Source organism: Cynocephalus volans, chromosome 7, assembly GCF_027409185.1.
Source record: "Cynocephalus volans isolate mCynVol1 chromosome 7, mCynVol1.pri, whole genome shotgun sequence".
NCBI lineage: Eukaryota > Metazoa > Chordata > Mammalia > Dermoptera > Cynocephalidae > Cynocephalus > Cynocephalus volans.
Window position 1 is genome coordinate 13012539 of NC_084466.1, and position 24453 is coordinate 13036991.

Consider the following 24453-nt stretch of genomic DNA (forward strand, 5'->3'; position numbering starts at 1 on the left):
AATACTGGAAACTAGATGACTACTTGAGAATTACATTTTAACACTAGTTTCTCTCTAATGAAAAGAATAATTCAAGAAATGAACAACAAGCCATAAAGAAAGAAGTTTCAGAAGTCCACTTAGGTACTGCACACAATGTTTTAAAGAGTATGGGTAAAACATCTCCATATAACATGCTAAATAATCAAATGAGAAAGTGACAAAATTTTAAAAAGAGATATAACAAACTGAACTCATGTTAATTTACTCAAATTGGTGATGAAAATTACTTGGGGGGAAAAAATAGAATATAGTCACCAAGACAAAGAATTTAATCTTAAAAATACTAACTTTAAAGAACTCTATAGATTTTTTAAAGATATAATTATCTATACTACAATTAGCAAACTCATTTTGCCAATGCAAAACTGTTGCGGACAGTGGCTAAACCCACAAAATATGCCAAAATTTTGCACTTTTTGCATCAGCAAACCCCTGTCTGCACAGATACCTTCATAAGTAATCATCTACCCAATAAATCTAAACTACAAAATGTGAAAAGTAGGATAGTTCCAAGTGAATGTGGAGTTACTACACAAGAAATCTAAATTAAAAACCAATTTTTAAAATCTATATGTATAGCCTCCTGTGTCACAAATAAAAGCAAACTAGAAATAAAATATCAAAAATGAATTCCCAGAGAAACAAAAGAATATTCTTTAAAAACCATTTTTAAATGCTTATACTTAAACTATAACCTGCAGGTTCAGCTGTCACTTAAATCAATTCAGACAACAGCTGTTAGGAACTGTGTACCATGGCTAAAGTTGACACAGAAATTAAGAATCTATCATTTCAGAGTGTAACAGGATGTTACAAATCATCTAATGCATACAAGGAGACAAAGTGAAAAGATAAGGTAATTTCTTTTCTTCAACTTTCTATTTTTCCATACTTTCCAAATTTACTAAAACAGGTTATAAATTCAAATGCAGCCTCCCTGAGAAGAAAACCAAAATAATCTGTTGAACAAGCAAAACCAAGTTTATTACCTACTGCAGCGAAGAATCCCATCAGTATGAGACAATCTTGTAAGTTCCACTGAGATCTGTTCAAGACCCACTAATAAATAGCCACAGTTCAAGCTCCTAGATTTGGCAACTCCATGCTCCTTTGATGCCCATCACCCCCATACACCCATCCACCCACCCACCCACCCACACACACACTCTCTCTCTCTCTCACTCTCTCTCTCTCTCTCTCTCTCTCTCTCTCTCGGTTCTCCCCAACCACAATGGTAAAACCATTTGGGTAGATCTCCAATTTCTCTTCCTAGGAATGAGGAGCCCTTTGATTTTCTGACAGGATTTTAAAACTTTTATTATTGGAGGAAACCATCCTTATTTCTAACAAAAATAACTTCAGCGTTTTTTGTTCTAAGTCCGTTAAGTCAAAGCTCATCTTCATGCTGGCTCCAGGAGCCAGTTATTTCAGAAGGTTCCATCAGACCAGCATCCAAATAGAGTAAAATTTACCTGGGAACTTTGAGTACTTTCCTCTGTCTTGACTTGTTTTGTCCATGGAGGTCTGGGTTTGGGAGAGATCTTCTCTCCAAATCTTAAATCAACAAGGCACTGTACATCGACAGGTTTGCCATCAGGATGGGGACACAAACAACATTTAACAACCACGAGGTGCTCCTGGGTTTGTCTCAGGCTAAATCTGTGGTCGCCCTGAGTCTGACTTCTGCTCCTAAATGCACTAAATCTGTAACTCCAATTCACGTTCTGATCTTTCTAAACAGCATCATCTCACCAAAGATAGTTTAAAAACTTTTGATATGAATGGTTCAATTTAGACGTACCTGAGAAAAAAAAAGGGAGCAAATTCCCAAACACCCAATGTTCTGCATTTTTTTCATTCTCATGAGGAAGCTTCCAAAACAAATTCAGATCCCAAAATGATTTCCTTATAAAATTCAAGAGGTAGACAAAGTTCATAGGGAAAAGGAAAGGCATAAGAAAAGCCAAACAAAAATGTGAAAAACTTAAAATTCTCTTGAACCTAATAGTCTTTATCCTGCTAGTTCTCTTCCTCCATCCGATGCTCCTCCATTTCTCCTGCCCTGTTCTCTCTTCCTCTGACAGGCTCCTCTAGCCTTTTGGCTGGCCAGAAACCCCCACAGCAACAATACCTCTTAAAATTAAGCCCCTGTCAGAACAGGTGAAACCCCTTGTCAAAGACTTTCCGAAGCCCATACAAGATAAACAGAAATTGACAAAGAAAATGAGAATAGTCTAGGAATGTACAATGTGGGGTCCTCAGATTTATATCATTTAATATATTTATATCATTAGCTAGTAAGAACCTCAGATAGGAAATATTAGAAAGGGGGGACTAGGAAGACCCTGAGAGTGACTTGAGACTCCAAATCACATAGGAAACCAGAGAGGTTTAGAAAAACTGTTAAATGTTGGACAAAGTCTTCTGGAGGCTACCACCAAAATCTTTCCTGTGGAAATGGGTAACTCTAATCTAGCTGTGCTAACAAAGAAAGGATAAGCCTGTTAGAGACCTACAGGATGGGCTCTTCGCTACCTTTCAGCAGTATTCAGGAGTAGGCCCTGAAATACTGTGACTCCAGCTTCCTTCCTCACATTTGTGAGCAGCCTCAAGCCAGGAACAGCAAATCTTATAAACAAGCAAAATCTGGCTGGAAAAGAGCCACGCTGTCAGATCTTCAACTCTATACTATACATTTTGAAAAACCCTGAATAAAAAAGGGGGGGAGTAAGACCCAGAATAAGCTGGTGGCCGTACAGACAAAACTAGATACTCTCACTGCAGAAATTAAACACCAGACTTTTGATAAAGACACCTGCAAATAATGTAGACAGAAATGACAATGGAGAAATAATTATTCTATTTTATCCAAGAGAATTAAAGGAAAAAATTATAGTAGGCAAGGTTCTAACGGTGAAGAATTTCATTAATTATTAATGGAGAAACATGTAAATATTTTATTGATACAGGCAGTATAATATTAACCTTAATTCCTGTCATTGTTACACAAGCTCTTCCTCAGGGTCAACAAACTACTCCGTTGATGAGTATTGATAATACCCTCCCACTCCCCATGTCCCAACGCACCACTGTCACCTTTGGACCTTTAATCAAGAAACATTCCCTCGTCCTAAGAGACACTATACCCATGACTTCATAAGAAAAAACCTACCGTGCAAGTAGAATTGGCAGGTCAAATGCTCCCCTGATGGCTCTTCCTTGAACCAAGGATGCCACTATTCATCATCAAGCGAGAATTAATTTTGACTGTGACTCCTCAGTACTTTTATGTCTAAAGCAAGCAAGCCCAAAGTGAAGATCTCAGAAAAGGCAGATTCCTTGTCAGAAAAAAATTACAATTATACTGGCAGAAGTATTCAGAATGAATAGGTCAAGGTTCATAATGACCCACAGAAACCCCTACCCAAACTTGTACAACTCTCTGAAACAGAAGGTAAAGAAGGACTAAAGCCCCACAGTTGGAGGCCTAATAAAGAAACAACTCGTATCATACTCTGCTTAGGGGCTTGCAAGGATGAAATTGAGGAGTGGCCAGGCTGCATTTTCACTGGCGGTTCAAATGGGGAAAAATTTACTGCCAACTTCATTCAGATGGTCGGCAGAATTTATTTCCTTGTGGTTGTATGACTGAGGACCCAACTTTTTACAGGCTCTCAGATGGAGACTGCCCTCATTTAGAAGCTGCCCACAGTTCACTGCCACATGGACTTCTTCACTGTGATTGATCACTTCATCAAGCCAGCAACCAGAATCTTGAACTCTAGTCTAAGATAGTCTTATGTAATGAAGCATAATCAAAGGAGTGACACACAGTTTGCCACATAATGTCATTGAACACAGTAACAACCCATCATCTTTGCCAAGCTAATTAAGGGATTGGCATGCCATCACCCTTGCCATTCTGTTAGTTTGAGAAGCCAGCCGCAGGTTCTACCCAACCTGAAGAGGAAGGAATTACACAAGAGGAGGGGAATACACAAAGGTTTGGAGGCCTGACTTCCTCAAAAAGCTAAGCATAGAATTACCACATGATCCAGCAATTTCACTCTTGAGTATAAACTCCAAAAAACTTAAAAACAGATATTCAAACAAATACTTCCACACAAACTTCATAGCAGCACCAATCACGATAGTCAAAAGCTGGAAGTAACCCAAATGTCCATCAGTTAATGAATGGATTTTTTTTAACTGGCTTATCCAAACAATGGAATATTATTCAACCATAAAAAGGAATGAAATGCTAATACATGTTATAACATGAATCCCATATTCTGCTTAGTTTAATCAACTGTTAAACCTATCTAAAGTCCTTTTTTTATATTATATTTGCACTTACATAATTTCTATTTAATTTTTTTGTAGATTCTTGTAAAATTCTTTATCTGTTTTCTCCATATTTTCCTCAAATTTCTTTAACATATTAATCACAGTTATTTCACAGTTCTCATCAACCAACTCCAATATCTGGTGTGCATGTAGATCTGTTTCAATTGCCTGTTTTATTTTTTCCCTTGGTGTTTGATTTCTTCTGGTATATCTAATAAATATATCTGATAAGTATATACTTAATGGCAGACAATGTGTATAAAAAGGGTATGTGTATAAAATTTATCTCCTGGAGTATCATTCATTCAACAAATATTTAGTGAGCTCTGACTATGTGCTAGGCACCATATGCAAGTGATATAGTAATAAACAGAGCACAATCTCTGCCACCAAGGACCTTACAATCCAGTGCAGGAAGAAGGTATTTAACCCATCGTTAAAATGGCCTATAAGGCCCTACAAAATCTGAGCTCCATACTATATATTTTACCTCTATTACCTCATCTCTGACTTGTCTCTCCCTTGGTCATTCCACTCCAATCACATGCTTCCTTATTTGTTCAATATCAGGTACACTTCGACCTCAACACCTCAGCACTTATTCTTTCTGCCTACCATGCTAGATAGCTACATGACTTGCCCTATCATCTCTATAGATGGTTTGCTAAACCTATTTAAAATTGTGAATATAGCCCCACCCCCCAGAATTTTCTTTCCCCATTCCCTATCTTATGTTTCACCATAGCACATACTATATAATCTATTATTCGTTTATTGTCTGTCTCCCTCTTCTATAGTTTAAGCTCCATGAGGACATGAAAAACTGTTTTGGTCTCTGGTTCATTACTATATACGCAGCACTTCAAACAGGGTCAAACAGTGTGCACTTGGCAAATATTTATTGAATAGATGAATGAATAAATGAATAATTGACTTTAAATGTGATGGGTTAAGTATAGATACTAAGGGAAAATACAGGAGAGGGCCTAATCTAATCTAGACAGTCAAGGAATGCCTGTGTAAGCAATTTATTTTTAATTCAAAACCTAAACAATGAGTAGGAGACAATCAGGAATGAAAACAAAAACAGAAGCAACATACATAGGGCAGAGTTAAGTACAGAAGTTTTAAGAATCTGAAAGATGTCAAGTATAGCTGATACATACATACAAAGGGTAGACTGGTACTATATCAGTTTGGAAAGAAAAGCAAAGGCCAGCTATTTAGAGGATTTAAATGAGTAGCCATTTCAGAGTTATTGAAGACGGGCATATGATCAAACCTGGATTTTTGAAAGATCACTGAAGTTGAAGTGTCAAGAATTAGTTGGGTGGGAGCAAGGATGGCTACAAGCAGACCAATTAGAAGGCTGATAAAGTAAGCTAGACTAGATGGTAGTAGCTAGAACTTGGTGTTAGCATAGAAAAAAAAAGAAGTAAATGGATCGGAAAGCTATTTAAGTGAATTCTCTACAGTGGTGTTTATTGAGAATATCTCCACGTTTCTTGCTTGAGAAACGGTATGGAAAATGCCACCACTTACCTTCTTAGGTGGGAAAGAACAAAAGATAAGTTTAGAGCAGGGGTCAGCAAACTTTTTCCTAATGGACCAGAAAATAAGTATTTTAGGTTTTGTGGGCCATATGGTCTTTGTTGCAACTACTCAACTCTGCCATTATATTGGAAAAGCAGCCACAGACAATATGTAAAGAAATAAACATGGCTGTGTTCCAATAAAGCTTTATTTATAAAAACATCCATGCATGATACCGTAGTACCAAACCCTGCTTTAGAGAGAAAGATGATGAGTCTGGCTTTTGACTTGTTATTTTTAAAGTGTCTCAGGGGCATCAGGTAGTGAGAGCTGTTTAAGAAGCAACTGATTATGTAGTTCTGAGGTTCAGAAGTGATATCTAGAACAGATATCTTTTTGAGATTTGAGATTTGTCAGAAAAGGTGGTAATTGAAGCCATGAAAATAAATAAGATTGCCAAGGGCAAGTTAGCACAACAAGAAGAGAAAGTGTCGGGCCGGCCCCATGGCTCACTCGGGAGAGTGCAGCGCGGCTAGCACCAAGGCCGCGGGTTCGGATCCTATATAGGGATGGCCGGTGCACTCACTGGCTGAGCGCGGTGCGGGCAGCACCAAGGCAAGGGCTGCGATCACCTTACCGGTCACAAAAAAGAAAAAAAAAGAAAGTGTCCTACTCAGAACCTGGAATAAAACCAGCATTTAAGGAACAGAGATAGGAAGAACAATCAGCAAGATAACTAAGAAGGATCACTCAAGCCAAAAAAAACAAAAACCAAAAACTACAACTGGGTAATGTGCCAGAAATGAATATTTCAAGAAGGAAAGAGTGACCAAGAGACTCAAATGCTTCTCAGAGATTGAGATAAGACCAGGATTAAAAATTATATACTGGATTTAGTAAAAGGGAGAGGTTGCTGGTAGCCTTTGCAAGAGAATTTCAGAGGGGATGAGGAAAGAAGCTAGACTGCAGTAGATTGAAGATTAAGTGAAAGGTATAGAAATGAAAGTGAGTAAGGACAATTCTAAGACATTTGGCTATGAAAGGAAAGAGAGGAGGAAGGTGGCAGCTGTAGAGTGATGAGGGGTTATCATGCTTTATGAATGGGAGAAACACATATTTCTTTTCCACTAAACTATGAGCACCATGATGTGAGGAATCATGTGTATATTTTGTTTAATCACTGCATCCTTCCCACTTATCCAAGGGAGCTAAGTACTTTCAACAGCAATGTTAAAGAAAGGAGCTAAAAGATGAGAAGACTTTTAAGACACAGAAGAGAGAAAAGATAATCAGTAAAAACTGTAGCCAGGGAAAGCTATAAAGGATACATCTGGAGCACAGGAGGAGGAACTGGCTTTACAGAGGATGTGGAACACCTCTTCTCTGAAACAAGAGTGAAGAAACAAAATAGATGAACACAAACATAGGTAAATACGGGCAAGAAGCTGAAGAGATTTATTAAGTAGGAACCAAGCTTCCTAACCATCCTGCCATGTATGAAACAAATGTACACAATGAAGAACTGTCCTGCACAAAATGCCAAAAGTAACATAAGAACACTGAGATGAAGAGTTCTTTCAAACTAACTCAAATCACAACATTAAAAGTCTACATAGAGACTCTCTTCGAAAGAGAAAAAATGAGTCATTTTTCATGGGGATTGGGGAAGTCACACACCCGATTTCTGCATTTCTTCCTCAGAAGCGTTCAGCTACAGAAGCTGCTCGAGGAATGTTGGGGATCTATAGTCATACATAGCTATACCACTTTCACCAGAAACATGACTACAATTTACATTTTACGCATATGGAGACAAGCTCAAGGTAAAGCTACCACAGAACAAACATCATAATGTTTAAAACATAAAATATGGGGGGTCAAAAACAAAAACAAAACCCCAAAACATTAACTATACACCACCATTAAATGAAATCCAGAGAACTGATGGCACATTTATTTTTTTCTTTTTTTGTCCTTTTTGTGACCGGTAAGGGGATCGCAACCCTTGGTGTGGTGTCGCCCGCACCGCGCTCAGCCAGTGAGGGCACCGGCCATCCCTATGTAGGATCCGAACCTGCGCTGTGCTGCGCTCCCAGCGCCGCACTCTCCCGAGTGCGCCATGGGGTCAGCCCATGGCACATATTTTTAATCACCAAGTTTTTTCCTATGAAATTATGAGTCAATACTGATTCATTAAGTACAATGCTGAAGTGGCTTCTCACTCTAACTTATGCCATTTAAAATAATGCAAGTGTGACAGCAATGGTTTTTAAAACCTACTTATATATTCAAAAAAGATACAAATATACTTTTATCTCATACGTTGGACAAAATGTTGACTTGAGGACATGTACTATAAAGATTAGAGTAAAATAGCTTCTCACCTTGACTACCCCATCAAAGCCAGGGATTGTGTTAACCTTTGCTTTCTTAGCTAATAATTTGCTTTCAATCTTGTCACCCATGGCTTGAATAGCATGTGTGTCAGGTCCAATGAAAACAACATCTTCTGCTGCCTGTTGAGAAAAACAAGGTGACATTTTAGAAAAGAAAAAATTTTCATAAAAAGGAAAATCCATACGTATATTTACTAATTATTTATACAGCAAAAACAACTTAGAAGTAAGCCTTTGAGCCAACACATCAAAATACATAATAACATATTACATACAGTACATGTGTACATATGGGAGTACTTCAAAAAGTTTGTGGAAAAATAGAATTAAAGATAACACGATTGTTTCCATGAACTTTTTGAAGTACCTTGCATAGATATATGAAACAAAGTTGGGTCAAAGAAAAATAACCAAAAGTAATTAAGAACTCCTGCTTGTTATTAACAGTATTCTTTGGAAAAGCAACTTCTATGACATTGTATTTATATATAATATCCTGCCACCCAATCTAAACAATAAGTTCACTTTTAAAATGCCTTATAAATCTTTGTATTCTCAATACCCTGCAGCACAGTGCCTTGTACAACACAAATATCACTATTTATTGAATGCCAACTCTGTGCTAGGCTTTGAGCTAAATGTAGAAGATAACATGGATGAAAACCACAGGATATCAATGAATTCAAGGAAACATGAACACATTACTGATACCGCAGAGAAACAGACAAAATGGAAGTACAGAATGTTTTCATCCTATCACTACAAAGGATGCATAGAGTTACGGTGAGTTGAGTTACGGTTTCAGTAAAACACTGCTCTGCACAAACCACATTTATTTCCCTTACAACAGGGTCTACCTCTCTCTGTGTTCATGTCATTATAATAAATGAAAAGCTAATGAATTAAATAGCAATTGGGGACAGGACAAAACATAATGTAGATCCACTAAAGGGCATGGTCTAGAAAAGTGTTTTGTTGAGACAAAGGATGAGGTCATTACATAAAGAACTGAAGTTAAATATAAAAAAAGTAATCAACAGACCTGTATGCACATCAGAGTAAGGTGCCTAACTACTGATGCTCCTATGACATTTGGTCAGGGTTGGTATAAACAATAAATTACATATTCGTATATCACTTTTCCATCACCTATTCTACCTGTTGGCTTTGATGCCTACAAAGAATCGTGGCTTGGGAAAGAAGCTTCATTCTCCGATGACCAGTGTCATCAACAGCATGTTGCTTAGATTGCTCTCCCAGCCATCATGACCCAGAAGGATTAAACTCAACCAAAGCAGGAAGTGGAAGGAGAACAGGGAATCGACAAAAGGAATACAAGTGTCTTCAAAAAGTTCATGGAAAGATTTGTATTATCTTTTAATTCTATTTTTCCACAAACTTTTTGAAGTACCCTCATCCACGAGAAGATAAATATTTGGAAGATGAGATGACGACTTCAACTTCCCACCTGCTGAGTTGAGATGCCTGTGGGATAGTTAAGTGGCCATGTTCAGGAGGCAGATATAGAGGTACAGAGGTTATAAGACACATCTAGGCTGAGATACAGATATTTAAAGGCATCAAATACAAGTATAGGAGGGACTTAAGAGATGCAGGCAAAATCATTCAGATAAAATATGTTGAAAAGCCAAAGCCTTTAAACACAAGATAGGGGCTGGCCGATTAGAGCCAGCTGGCTGGTTAGAGCACGGTGCTGATAACACCAAGGTTAAGGGTTTGGATCCCCCTACCAACCAGCCACACACACACACACACACAAAATAAACAAACTCAAGATGTATACTTTCCCTCCTGTCCAAAAGCAAGACAGAGAAAAAGGGAAATTTTAGATTCTGAGTTTGAAGCCTCTGTTTCTTTGGATGACAATGGGGATAACTGCTGCCTGGCAAGTTTGATAGAACAATTAAATAAAATAATGTATGCAAGAAAAAATTTCTTTCTACCCTTCTAAGTTTATGGCTGGGGCACCTATTACAAAGAGCAGATTAACAAAAGAAAAACACAAATTTATTTAATATAAGTTTTATGGGTCACAGGAGACTACATAATACCCAAAGAAGAGTTAAACTTGAGTGTTTTTTATACAGGTTTGATGAAGAGTGATCAGTCACAGAGAAATGAGAGAACAAAGAGTACCAGATAAGTGCAGGTGAAATTAACAAGGCCAGTTTGTTTGGATTCCTCTCTGTGTCCTTTTGTCTTTGGAGATAAGGATGCACCTTTCCTCCAGGTATAGGGAGGGCACCTCTCATGTGAGGGTCTACCGGCCTGATTCAGGGGAGAAGGACAGGGGAAGGTCAGAGAGACCTTCCTGCTTCTGCCATTTTCTCAAATTCTTGCCACTTAAAATATTCAATATGCCAATGTGCCATATTTTGGAGTAGCATGTCCTGAACCCCATCAATAATAATATAAAGCACCAAGCTGAATGCCACACTGTTAGTTTTTGTCCACTATCCAGAAGTCCTGATTAATAGATCAGCAACATAACCAGCACCACTTTAGACAAGCCCAAGCACAAAATGGCGCTGCCCACCTCCTCCCCTGCCCACCTTCCCTTTACGAGAAGCCTCCTGGCTTTCAGAAACCCCTTTTGCTTCCTCAAGGATGCAGTTCTCCACCCCAATCCACATTAGCATAATGACCCTCCTTAATGGTATCAGCCAGCCCTTGGCGCACTATATAAGCTCTACCACCCCCACACCTGGTGCTGTCCACCATTTTCAGGGCAGCCCTTGGCCCTGTGCCACTCTGAGCACAGCCCAGCAGATTTCTTTCTTTAATAAAGCTTGAACAGTACCCAGCATCTCGGCTCACATTCTTTCACTGATAAAAAGAGAACACTAATATAATAATGCAACTAGGCCCATAGAACCCCAATATATATTACAGGAACCCAAATACCTACAATTACCAGTGTTACAAGTGGCAGAATGCTAGATAAGAAACTTCTTCAGCCATGACAGATGCTCATGAAGTACTGCTCTAAAAAATGTTTGTATCTAGGTTTAATACAATCTTATTTCCATGAAAAAAATCTTACGCAAAACCCCCCAAATGTAAAACACATGAAAAGTGGAGTTCCTCTGTATGAGAAGAGAATACTGGTAGGCCTACATCTCCATATACTTTGTCACCAGCTGGATAAACTAATCATTTCAGACCAGAGCAGTAATCATATTCATTTCTCTTTATCCCAAACCTACAACCCACTAAACACTAAGTGAAGGCAAGAGGAAACAATCATGCTTCAACTATCAATTGTCTTTCCATGGTCTCATTTTACTTGCTAAGATGGAAGAATTTTCATTATATATGCTGTTTTAAAAACCACTATGCCAAGCAAATGTAATCAAGTAATCAGAATACCTACACAAAGAGTTCAAGAAATAACATAAATGAGAATGTCCAAAATACATTATGATTATACAGTAAGATTTTTGATTAACAGGAGACCAACAACCTGGACCACTGATTAACCAGATTTTTCTCATGCATTCTAATTTGAGGAAAATTACTCACCCAGAAATGCTAAATTGGCAAGAGAAAAGCTCACATCAAGTACTCAGGGACTATTTTTTTGTCCCATTTCACCCAAAAGAAAAATAGCCCATAGTACGCTGGATAACTACTCAAACAAATGTTGTAATGAGTTAACTTCCTTTTTATCAATATGTTTTGGAAGTACTCCCCAGATAGGCCTTTAAGTGTAATTAAAGCAAAGTAAGAAAGCAGCATCCTAGGCTCTTGAAAGGATGAAGTCAGGATAAGACAGTATGTTCATTGCAAAGTGATGAAGCATGTTTCAAAAGTCCTGAGTTCTTGACCAGAGTCAGTTGTGTGATTTAGAACTTGAGGACACATTTTATCCACTTATAACCTTTTGATACTCATCTACTAACACTGTATCTTTTGTTATCCACCTAATTAACAGTTTCCCTTAATCACAAGTAAGTCTTTTGATATGCCATAGCAATAAAATTTACTTCTAATTTTACTAAAACTAAGCAAAAGTATGCTTTTTTAAGGCCTTTTAAATAAAGCATAGATGATAAATACCTGAAGATAAATGTCTTATGGTCATGAAAAAAGTAGGCATTTTTTCATCATTATTGGAATATACTTTAATAGTGATTCATAGAAAATAAACTATGAAAAGTTGAAATCACTATTCTAGTATTCCATTCATCTCTTAAATTCTGTGATTTTATGGTTCTGGTCAAATTTCAGTAGAAGAATGGGGAAAAGGGTTGGGTTTGAGCAGTATGCTAAGAAAATAAGATTTAATTTACAGCAGGCTTTAGGTTGGGAATGAAGGACAGAAATAACTATCATTTATAAAAATTAAAATGTATGATACCTATTTTATTCTTAGAAATGCAAGTTAATAAATTGCCATGCTATGATTTTAGATTTTTTAAATGTATATACTTTAGGCTTACCAAGTGTTGCTACTTGGATAATTATAAAACTAGTGTCAGACAAGCGAGAGAGCTATGGGAAAACTGCTGAACTGCTCAAAAGAGCCAGATTCTGGTTTTCGATACTACTCCCTGCTAATAGAAAAACGGGTTTCTGGTAGAAAAGGCCAGTTGGTGGAGAATATATAGTTAGCACATGAGGTAAACTGAGTCAGCAAGAAAGCTTTCAAAAATTAATACAGCTGTGTCAAAAGCACAGAGTTGCAGACAGAAAGGGGTGCCCACTGAATACAGTGATGTTCATATGAACATCAGAAAGAATAATGGGGAGTTAGAAGAATAATTCATCTTTTCAAGACCTCAGAATAAAACTTTTCTTGCTCTCTCCATTCAAGTATTTGAACTTCTTGGATGTGTGTCACTATTTTAAAATATGTAGCTCTTTAAAAAGCAATATAAAGGAAAACTAATTTTATACATAAAACTAAGCAAAATAAAAGCATCAAGGTAAAATCCAGTACAATATTTTTATAAGAAAATTAAATGGACCAAAATAACATCCATGCGGGAAAAAAAGCACAAAAGAAAGACACACCAACATACAACAGATCAAAACTATAACCTGCTATTTCAAAATATGCTAAAAGACATTTTTAAGTCATACAAAACATGAAATAGCATAAATCAGAATTAGAAAAGCTCAGAAATGGTGTGACGAAAATCAGCATACAATTAGAAGTAAAAAAGAAAATCATTTCAAAAATAAACACTAAATTAGAAGGAACACAAGAGTGAGTAAAGAAAACAGATAATGCCTTATGAGAAAGAGAAAGTAAAAAGGAAAATATTTTTTAGTTTAAATATCAAAAAATGAATTTAAAATATGAGAGAAAATGGCAAATACTGAAGATAAACAAAGAACAACCAATAATGGGAGTCCTTGAAGAAAACCAAAGCAAAGAATACTAAAAAACCATTAACTCAAGAAAAATTTACTTGAAATAAAAATAAAATACATTTAAGAAGACCACACTACAGCATGCCTGAGAACTTTAACCCAGAATGACCAACACCAAGATACATTCTAGCAGTATTACTTAGGAAAAAGAAAATATTAAAGAATATGTGACCTATACAAAAGAGAAATTTAAATTATCATCAACATTTGCCAAAAGAAAACAGAGTAATATATTCCACTGAGTAAGATACTCAAGAAAGAAAGTATGAGCCAAGGATTTTAAATCCAACAAAATTAACTTCCAAATATAAAGGGCAGAAAAAAATGTAAAAACATGCAAGAAGTCATAAACTCTGTGGAATAATCTAACAGAGCAGGGGTTTGCAAACCATGCTCATTAGTTCTCACTATAAGAGTAAGACTGAGTACTGGCAACAGAGATCATACTGCCCACAAAACCAAAAATATTTACTATCTGGACCTTTACAGCAAAAGTTTGCCCACTGCTATACTAGAGAATGAGCTTCCGAAAACCAAAATGACTGAACAGACATCAACACAAAGAACCAGTAGTTACTTGTAGAACTAAAACTAAATAAATGCTAAGGACAGAGTCCAGTTTATAATAGCTATATTTTCTGACAATACAGATAGTGGGTACTTCAAAAAGTTAATGGAACGACTCATGCTATCTTTTAATTCTATTTTTCCACAAATTTTTTGAAGTACCCTCATATAGTACAACTATTTTTTAAAATGGAAGAAGAACAGGGAGATGATACATACTTTTTAATAGCTTTAGTAATCATATTGGTAGCAATATTGTTATCTTGAGATTGCTCTGTGTATAGTACTGGACAAGACAAATAAGTAATTTTGAGATATTCTAACTCTGTCATTTCCCCTATCCTTGACAGAATTCTAAATATGGAAGAATGAAGATACAGAGGTAACAAATAAGAGGTTAAGTAAAAGTTCTGCAATCTTGAGTTTTAATTAAAAGTACAACTATAAACACAGGAGATATTTTATCTCTAAAGTGTAGACTATAGGGAGGTTTCAAGATGACGGTGGCTGCGGCGGCTGGCGTGGAGTAGCTGAGGTGGAAAAGGCGGCCACTGGGCCTCAGGCAGCCGGGAAACTTGTGGACCTTCCTCTTGCCATCTCTTAAGGGAGGACCGCTGCTGGTGGCTGGTCGTCGGGGGTGACCGCCACTTTGCCCCCGGCAGGAGAGGCTGCCTCATTTACAGGCAACAGCTTTGAAGTGTGGAGCAGGAAAAGTACTGTTTCTTAGCTGCAAAAGCGAGTCTCGAAACAGGGAACACGGCGCCAGGGCTGTTGTGGATGCAGACAGGATCCCGGAGGCCGGGGCCGCACTGAAGGCGGCCAGCTGCCCTATTCAGGATTCGAGGTTTCAGGCCGGCATTAAAGAAGATTCCTGGGAGCGCCCGAGCCGCTCCACGACTGAACAGCCCGAGGCGGCAGCGGCCGAGAACGGGGAAGGTGGCAAACCAGAGGCAGAGAGTGAACACCCAGCCTGGCAAAACCCTGTGAGTGACCCCTGGCCTAGCCCTGTTCGGGGGGATTACGCCCACCTGGCTCCCGCCTGCATCACCAGGCCACTCACCGCCCCGGAGCTGCCTCCATTTTCCCAGGTGCGGGCAGCTCCGCCCGGCTCGGCCGTCACTGAGCCTTCCCACTTGCTTGGCCCAGCGCGGTTCTCTGGCGGGGCTGGAGGCGGGGGGCGTCACCGGCCAGTGTCGGGAGGGCAAGGAAGTACGGACAGGCTGACTGTCACTCCACCACACCCTGGACTCCGGCCCCCAGTAAACTTCCTGTAACTGGGAGGCAGATACCATCTCTGCAGCCACCAGTTCAGAAAAAAGCCTAACCAATTTCTGGTTGGGAATAGTGTGGTAGGAGAGTTCCCAGGTCCACTTGAACCTGCCAGAGAGCAGGCTGCAGGTGGGCGCTAGATTCGGTCTATTCTGGGGGGATACAAAGGTGAACAAGACCCAAGAAAGATCTACACAGTGCTACAAAGGCACCCAGAGAGACCGGTCGTCTGTGCCTAGCAGAAACCTGGTAGACTTCCTGGGCGAGGCGGTGCCGAGCAGGGTCTTGAAGGCCCAGCTGATAGACGAGGGGTGCAGAAGACACGCCCCAGGCCAGCACAGTGCACACAGAGTGGGGAGACGTGTGACCTGGGAGGCGGAGACTCGACAGAAACCACACACCCTGTGGGGTTGCCACTGCACGATCCAACAGCCTGGGCCAGAGCACACGGAACAGGGAGAAGTCCTGCACAGGAAGTGAAAGCTCAACAGAGATCACACACCCTGTGGTACGTGATCCACCAGCCCAGCAGAGTCCAAGCTGACCAGAAAGGTGGCTCCCCAGAGAAGCCCAAGACCCGAGGCAACCACACACACAAGGCACTAGAGGCCAACTGAGCAGTCACGGAGGGAGCCATACGAAATTGGCAACCACAGCAACATCCTAGTTAGTCATTAGTCTCAAACCGGTGGTCTGTGAAACCCCCTGCCACAATGAATAAACACCAAAAAAAAGATACCAGAAATACAAAAAATCAAGAAAGTACACCACCAAAAGTTAATAAATTTCAAACTCTAGATCCTATAGAACAAGAAGCCACTGAAATAACTGACAAGGAATTTCGAGTGATAATTCAAAGGAAACTGAATGAGATACAAGAAAACTCAGCTAGACATCATGATGAAAGGAGGAAAAGTATACAGGATCTGAAAGAGGAAATGTACAAGGAAATCAATGTCCTGAAAAAAAAATGTAGCAGAACTTGCTGAAATGAAGAAGTTATTCAGCGAAATAAAAAACACAACGGAGAGTTTAACCAGCAGGCTTGTCGAAGTTGAAGAGAGAGCCTCTGAACTTGAAGATGGGCTGTTTGAAATAACACAAGCAGACAAAAAGAAAGAAAAAAGAATCAAGGACATCGAAGAAAATCTGAGAGAGATATCAGACAACCTCAAGCGCTCAAATATCCAAGTCATGAGTATTCCAGAAGGGGAGGAAAATGGAGATTCCATTGAAAACATATTCAAAAAAATAGTGGCAGAAAATTTCCCAGGTATAGGAAAAATCACAGATCTTCAGATCCAGGAAGCTCAACGATCTCCAAACATATTCAACCCAAAAAGGCCTTCTCCAAGACATGTCATAGTCAAATTGGCAAAACTCAGAGACAAAGAGAGAATCTTAAAAGCTGCAAGAGAGAAGTGTCAAATCACCTAAAAGGGAGCCCCAATCAGTCTAACATCACACTTCTCATCACAAACCCTAAAAGCTAGAAAGGAATGGGATGATATTTTCAAAATACTAAAAGACAAAGATTGCCAGCCAAGAATACTCTACCCTGCAAGGCTATCCTTCCGAAATGCAGGGCAAATAGTATATTTCTCAGACAAACAAAAACTGCAGGAGTTCACTACCACACGACCACCCTTACAAGAAATCCTCAAGGGAGTACTGGGTTTGGTTCCTGAAAAATAACTACCACTGCCATAAAAACCCAAGAAACATCAATACCCACTAGTATAATAAAAATGGCATCCATGAAGAGAAAATAAGCAAACAAAAACACTATCTACAACCTAAGGAACCAACAAACACAGAAACCAAACAGTAAATCAGAAAGCAAGGAACAAAAGACACCTAAGACAACCAAACAACCAACAAAATGCTAGGAATAAATCAACACCTTTCAATAACAAGTCTTAATGTAAAAGGCTTAAATTCCCCAATCAAATGACACAGACTGGCTGACTGGATCAAAAAGCAGGACCCAACTATAGGCTGCCTACAAGAGACCCACCTCACCCATAAAGATTCACACAGACGAAGAGTGAAAGGATGGAAAAAGATTTACCATCCAAACAGAAAAGAAAAATGAGCTGGAGTAGCTATTCTTATATCTGACAAATAGACTTTAAACTAAAAACCATAAAAAGAGACAATGAGGGACACTACTTAATGATAAAAGGACTGATCCATCAAGAAGACATAACAATCATAAATATGTACGCACCCAATGTTGGAGCAGCCAGATTTATAAAACAAACTCTATTAGACCTAAAGAAGGAAATAGACACCAATACCATAATAGCAGGGGACCTGAACACCCCACTGTCAATATTAGACAGATCATCTAGGCAAAGAATCAGTAGAGAAACACAAGATCTAAACAAGACTCTAGACCAATTGGAATTGGCAGATATCTACAGAACATTCCACCCAACAACCTCAGAATATTCATTCTTCTCATCAGCACATGGATCATTCTCCAGGATAGATCCATATTAGGTCACAAATCAAGTCTCAATAAATTCAAAAAAATTGGAATTATCCCATGTATCTTCTCAGACCACAATGGATTAAAACTAGAAATTAATAACAAACGAAACTCTGGAAACTATACAAACACATGGAAATTAAACAGCATTCTACTTAATGACATATGGGTCCAAGAAGAAATCAAGCAGGAAATCAAAAAATTTATTGAAACTAATGAAAACAATGATACATCATACCAAAACCTGTGGGATACTGCAAAAGCAGTATTGAGGGGAAAATTTATCGCATTAAACGCTCACTTCAGAAGAATGGAAAGATGGCAAGTGAACAACCTAACACTTCACCTTAAAGAACTAGAAAAACAAGAACAATCCAAACCTAAAGTTAGCAGACAGAAAGAAATCATTAAGATCAGAGCAGAACTGAATGAAATTGAAAACCAAAAAACAATTCAAAAGATCAACGAATCAAAAAGTTGGTTTTTTGAAAAGATAAATAAAATTGACAAACCATTAGCATGGCTAACAAAAAAAAGAAGAGAGAAGACTCAAATAACAAAAATTAGAAATGAAAAAGGGAAAAAGGTGATATTACAACTGATTCATCTGAAATACAAGGAATCATTCGAGACTACTATAAACAACTATACACCAACAAATTCGAAAATCTGGAGGAAATGGATAAATTTCTGGACACACACAAGCTCCCAAAACTGAACCGTGAAGACGTAGAAAATTTGAACAGACCAATAACAATAAAGGAGATTGAAGCTGTTATCAGAAGGCACCCAACAAAGAAAGGCCCAGGACCAGATGGATTCACAGCAGAATTTTACCAAACATTCAAAGAGGAATTGACACCGATTCTTTACAAACTATTCCAAAAGATTGAAACAGATGTAAATCTCACGAACTCTTTCTATGAAGCAAACATCATCCTGATACCAAAACCAGGTAAAGATATAACCAAAAAAGAAAACTACAGGCCGATATCCTTGATGAATATAGATGCAAAAATCCTCACTAAAATACTAGCAAACAGAATACAGCAACACATATGTAAAATTATTCATCACGATCAAGTGGGATTCATCCCAGGGATGCAAGGTTGGTTCAACATATGCAAATCAATAAATGTGATACACCATATTAATAAACTCAAACACAAGGACCATATGATCATCTCTATAGATGCTGAAAAAGCATTTGATAAAGTTCAGCACTCATTCATGACAAAGACCCTGTATAAGTTAGGTATAGAGGGAAAGTATCTCAACATAATTAAAGCCATATATGCCAAACCCACTGCCAATATCATCCTGAATGGGGAAAAGCTGAAAGCTTTTCCTTTAAGAACAGGCACTAGACAAGGATGCCCACTCTCACCACTCCTATTCAACATAGTGTTGGAAGTACTAGCCAGAGCAATCAGAGAAGAGAAGGAAATAAAGGGCATCCAGATTGGAAAAGATGAAGTCAAACTGTCCCTGTTTGCAGATGACATGATCCTATATATCGAACAGCCTAAAACGTCTACAAAAAAACTGTTGGAATTGATAAATGATTTCAGCACAGTAGCAGGATACAAAATCAACACACAAAAATCAATAGCATTTCTTTTCTCCAATAGTGAACATGCAGAAGGAGAAATCAAGAAAGCCTGCCCATTTACAATAGCCACCAAAAAAATAAAATACTTAGGAATAGAGTTAACCAAGGAGGTGAAAAATCTCTATAATGAGAACTACAAACCACTGCTGAGAGAAATTAGAGAGGATACAAGAAGATGGAAAGATATCCCATGCTCTTGGATTGGAAGAATCAACATAGTGAAAATGTCCATACTACCCAAAGTGATATACAAATTCAATGCAATCCCCATCAAAATTCCAAAGACATTTTTCTCAGAAATGGAAAAAACTATCCAGACATTTATATGGAACAATAAAAGACCACGAATAGCCAAAGCAATGCTCAGCAAAAAAAATAAAGCTGGAGGCATAACACTACCTGACTTTAAGCTATACTACAAAGCTATAATAACCAAAACAGTATGGTACTGGCATAAAAACAGACACACTGACCAATGGAATAGAATAGAGAATCCAGAAATCAACCCACACACTTACTGCCATCTGATCTTTGACAAAGGCACCAAGCCTATTCACTGGGGAAGGGACTGCCTCTTCAGCAAGTGGTGCTGGGATAACTGGATATCGATATGCAGGAGAATGAAACTAGATCCATACCTCTCACCGTATACTAAAATCAACTCAAAATGGATTAAGGATTTAAATATACACCCTGAGACAATAAAACTTCTTAAAGAAAACATAGGAGAAACACTTCAGGAAATAGGACTGGGCACAGACTTCATGAATACGACCCCAAAAGCACGGGCAACCAAAGGAAAAATAAACAACTGGGATTATATCAAACTAAAAAGCTTCTGCACAGCAAAAGAAACAATTAAAAGAGTTAAAAGACAACCAACAGAGTGGGAGAAAATATTTGCAAAATATACATCTGACAAAGGATTAATATCCAGAATATATAAGGAACTCAAACAACTTTACAAGAAGAAAACAAGCAACCCAATTAAAAAATGGGCAAAAGAGCTAAGTAGGCATTTCTCTAAGGAAGATATCCAAATGGCCCACAGACATATGAAAAAATGCTCAACATCACTCAGCATCCGGGAAATGCAAATCAAATCCACATTGAGATACCATCTAACCCCAGTTAGGATGGCTAAAATCCAAAAGACTATGAACGATAAATGCTGGCGAGGCTGCGGAGAAAAAGGAACTCTCATACATTGTTGGTGGGACTGCAAAATGGTGCAGCCTCTATGGAAAATGGTATGGAGGTTCCTTAAACAATTGCAAATAGATCTACCATACGACCCAGCCATCCCACTGTTGGGAATATACCCAGAGGAATGGAAATCATCAAGTCGAAGGTATACCTGTTCCCCAATGTTCATCGCAGCACTCTTTACAATAGCCAAGAGTTGGAACCAGCCCAAATGCCCATCATCAGATGAGTGGATACGGAAAATGTGGTACATCTACACAATGGAATACTACTCAGCTATAAAAACGAATGAAATACTGCCATTTGCAACAACATGGATGGACCTTGAGAGAATTATATTAAGTGAAACAAGTCAGGCACAGAAAGAGAAATACCACATGTTCTCACTTATTGGTGGGAGCTAAAAATTAATATATAAATTCATACACACACACACACACACACACACACACACACGCAAACGGGGGGGGGGAGAAGATATAACAACCACAACTACTTGAAGTTGATACGACAAGCAAACAGAAAGGACATTGTTGGGGGGGAGGGGGGGAGGGAGAAGGGAGGGAGGTTTTGGTGATGAGGAGCAATAGTCAGCCACAATGTATATCGACAAAATAAAACTAAAAAAAAAAAAATAATAAAAATAAAAATAAAGTGTAGACTATATTTAATTATGCTTTTATATCATATTATATATACTACATATTAGAAAAATCTTACATATATTTTATTAATATAGTATGTTTATTATATAAGATCTATATTATACATTGAATATGTTTTATATACATACCCTATTTGGGGTTGGCATTATATCTAAGCATATTCATATATTTAGTATATTGATATATGTTGGATATTCTATTAATATAATGTAATAAATATAACACATTATATTATATGCAATATATAACATAAAATATATGCGAAATATTAAATACACATTTTATTTCCTAGCCCCATCAAAAAGGCCTAGAAAAAATGACCAATCAGTTAGTAGCAATGACCATGCCTAGCACCCCAACTGTGGTCTTCAAATACCTAAAATAATCTGAGGTATCTTTAAAAGATGGCTGATTAAAGGCCTGGAGCAGGAAATATAAAACGTGAGTTTAGAATATCTTGTCAGATCAGAGAGCAAAGAAGCTATAAAAGATTATGAGGTCAAGTTGAAGGCTCATTAGCCAACTTAGGCCCCACTGAGGACAACCTGAGTTTCACTAATAATTCCAGCTGAGTTTCACTAATTTTAAACCTGTAAAATGGGTTTAAATCTATGACTTCATAGTGAATTTTTTTAAAAGAATTGGTTAACTTTGAAGGATAAATATTTGAAGAACCAATTCATTACCTTAAAAATTTACTAAATAAAGGTAATGAATTAACATTTATCTTGCTTTTCCTATATGAATTGCACTAGTAGGTAACCAAACAGTAAATGAAGGGAAAGGTCTCTTTATAAAAATATTCAAACTAATAATAATAAAAATTAGAATTGAAATATCAAAAGTTGGTAATCCATTGAATTACAAGATAGGGGAAGTAAACATCAAAAGCTACTTAGATATTAAAAAGAGCTAGCAAAACATTAAGTGCCTCCTATAGTCTTGGCCAAAGGGATCAAAATTGACTCTGATCCCATCTCTGAATCCAAGTGCCAATTTGTAGGAAACACCAAGAATGGAGGAAATCACTGACCATCATTACATAATCAGCTAAATCAAGACTGAGGTGAAACTCTACAGGTCAAATGCCCAGGTTCTTCAACATATAAATTGAAAGGAAAAGGAAGGTAAGCAAGGGGACCCTATGGACTAAGAGATTTAAAAGACATATCAAATTTAAAGATAAATGGACAAGATTTAACTCATAGTGTCTAGGGATGCACATTTGAACAATAAAATTATTTTAAAATACAAGGAAATGATTACTATAAAAGCCAGTAATAGGTATGTTTAGAGAGAGATTGGAGGCTCGGATTGAAATGGGGCACATGGTCAGGTCTTCCAGGATTCAGGGCAAAGTCTATGTCTGGACCTATGTAACAATTACAAGATGGTTTGCCCTATTATACTTCTTTTAGCCATGCATGTGTTTTGTGTAGTTTTTCTGTACCGGTCTTATTTTACAAGAAAAATTTTGAAAACAACTTCAGAATAGCCACCAGCTTACAGGTGGGAAACCAACACCTGGACTAGGAGCAGCTGCAGCAGCACCCATGGCCAGTGAGGTGATTCTCAGGCCAGTTTGCTAGCTTCTACGACCAAAAACAAAAAATGCGCATTCTCATGTTTGGCTAGGATGCGCATTCTCATGTTTGGCTAGGATGTGCATTCTCATGTTTGGCTGGGATGCTTCAGTAAAGACTGCCATTTTGTACAAAGTGAAGCATGGTGAAATGTTAACTACTGCTACTAAAGGTTAAAAACGGAAACTGTAAAGTGCAAAAATATCCATTTCACTGGCTTGGACATAGACACTAGGACAGGATCTAGCCTCTGCAGCATCACTACTTCCAAAACACTCAAAAATTTTGCTTTTTGCATGAGCAAGGCCCAAGAAAATCATAAGGATGGCAGGAGAAGAGTTGATCGGGGATTCCATCTTATTAGTGTTTGCAAAGAAAAAGGATCTTCCCAATGCCACAAGAGCTGCTGAAATCACAGATGTGCTGAGGCTGCATTCTCTGAGCAACAGAAACCGGTACATCAAGCCACCTGCACCAGCAGCATGGGGACAGGCTCTATAAAGAACTAGATGCTGCCCAATCAGTGAAGAAATGAGAAATGAATAGAGGAGAACTCATCCTCCTCACTCTGTTCTACTCCCCCTTTGACTACCTCCACTCTATTCTCATGAGGCAAACAGTGCTACACTGTGTACTGAGTGCCAGAAGCTGTATTTCACTGCACTTTTGGTCACAGTGTATTACACTGTGCTGTAAATGTGGCAGACACAACCTGCAACCGATTTCTTATTGAATGTAAATAATTTTGTTTTCAGCAAGACCATTTCTGCTACATTTCTATGCAATATTGTTTTGTTTTGTTTTGTTTTTTTAAATTAAAAAACAAATGAACAAGTCAGTTTAGTACCAAAAAGAAATTTTAAGCATGTTACTACCTGGGCTTCAAAGAGATACTGTGTAAAAGAATATCCTCCTCCCAGGTTATGAAATATGTGTTGAAATCTGTTTTGGTGGTTGGTTTTTAACCTGAACTCAGTGTACTATTAAAAATAATAGAGGCTGGCCAATTAGTTCAGTTAGTTAGAGCATGGTGCTGATAACACCAAGGTCCAGGGTTCGATCTCAATACCATCCAGTAGCCAAAAAAATAAAAACAAAAGATAAGAGAACATTTGAACAAACAGGAAACATTTGAAACCGATGACTTTTAATTAAGAAATCAAACTTGTTTCTCACTCAGCTTGCTCTTCCCCTTGCCAGTAAAATTCTGCTAACAAGCTGTACCCATAAAACTGCTGATTCCTGAAGAACTAGAATAGTTGAGTCAAAATCATAAGACTTTATTCCTGTTCCTTAAGTTAACATCTCTGACATTAATGTCACAAGTTGTTTGTCTAAG

The 24453-nt window shown here is 38.0% G+C and overlaps 1 protein-coding gene across 5 annotated transcripts in view; it reads right to left on the reverse strand.

Moving 5' to 3' along the window:
• PCCA (propionyl-CoA carboxylase subunit alpha) overlaps nucleotides 1-24453 on the reverse strand; it is a 411013-nt gene that overhangs the window by 276157 nt on the left and 110403 nt on the right. For 4 of the 5 annotated variants that reach the window (XM_063101799.1, XM_063101796.1, XM_063101798.1 and 1 more), the window contains exon 7: nucleotides 8307-8438. The exons of the other annotated variant lie outside the window; for it this stretch is intronic. In XM_063101799.1, coding sequence (XP_062957869.1) covers nucleotides 8307-8438 — 132 coding nt within the window. The remainder of the gene's footprint in view (nucleotides 1-8306; nucleotides 8439-24453) is intronic. 5 annotated transcript variants of the gene reach the window in all.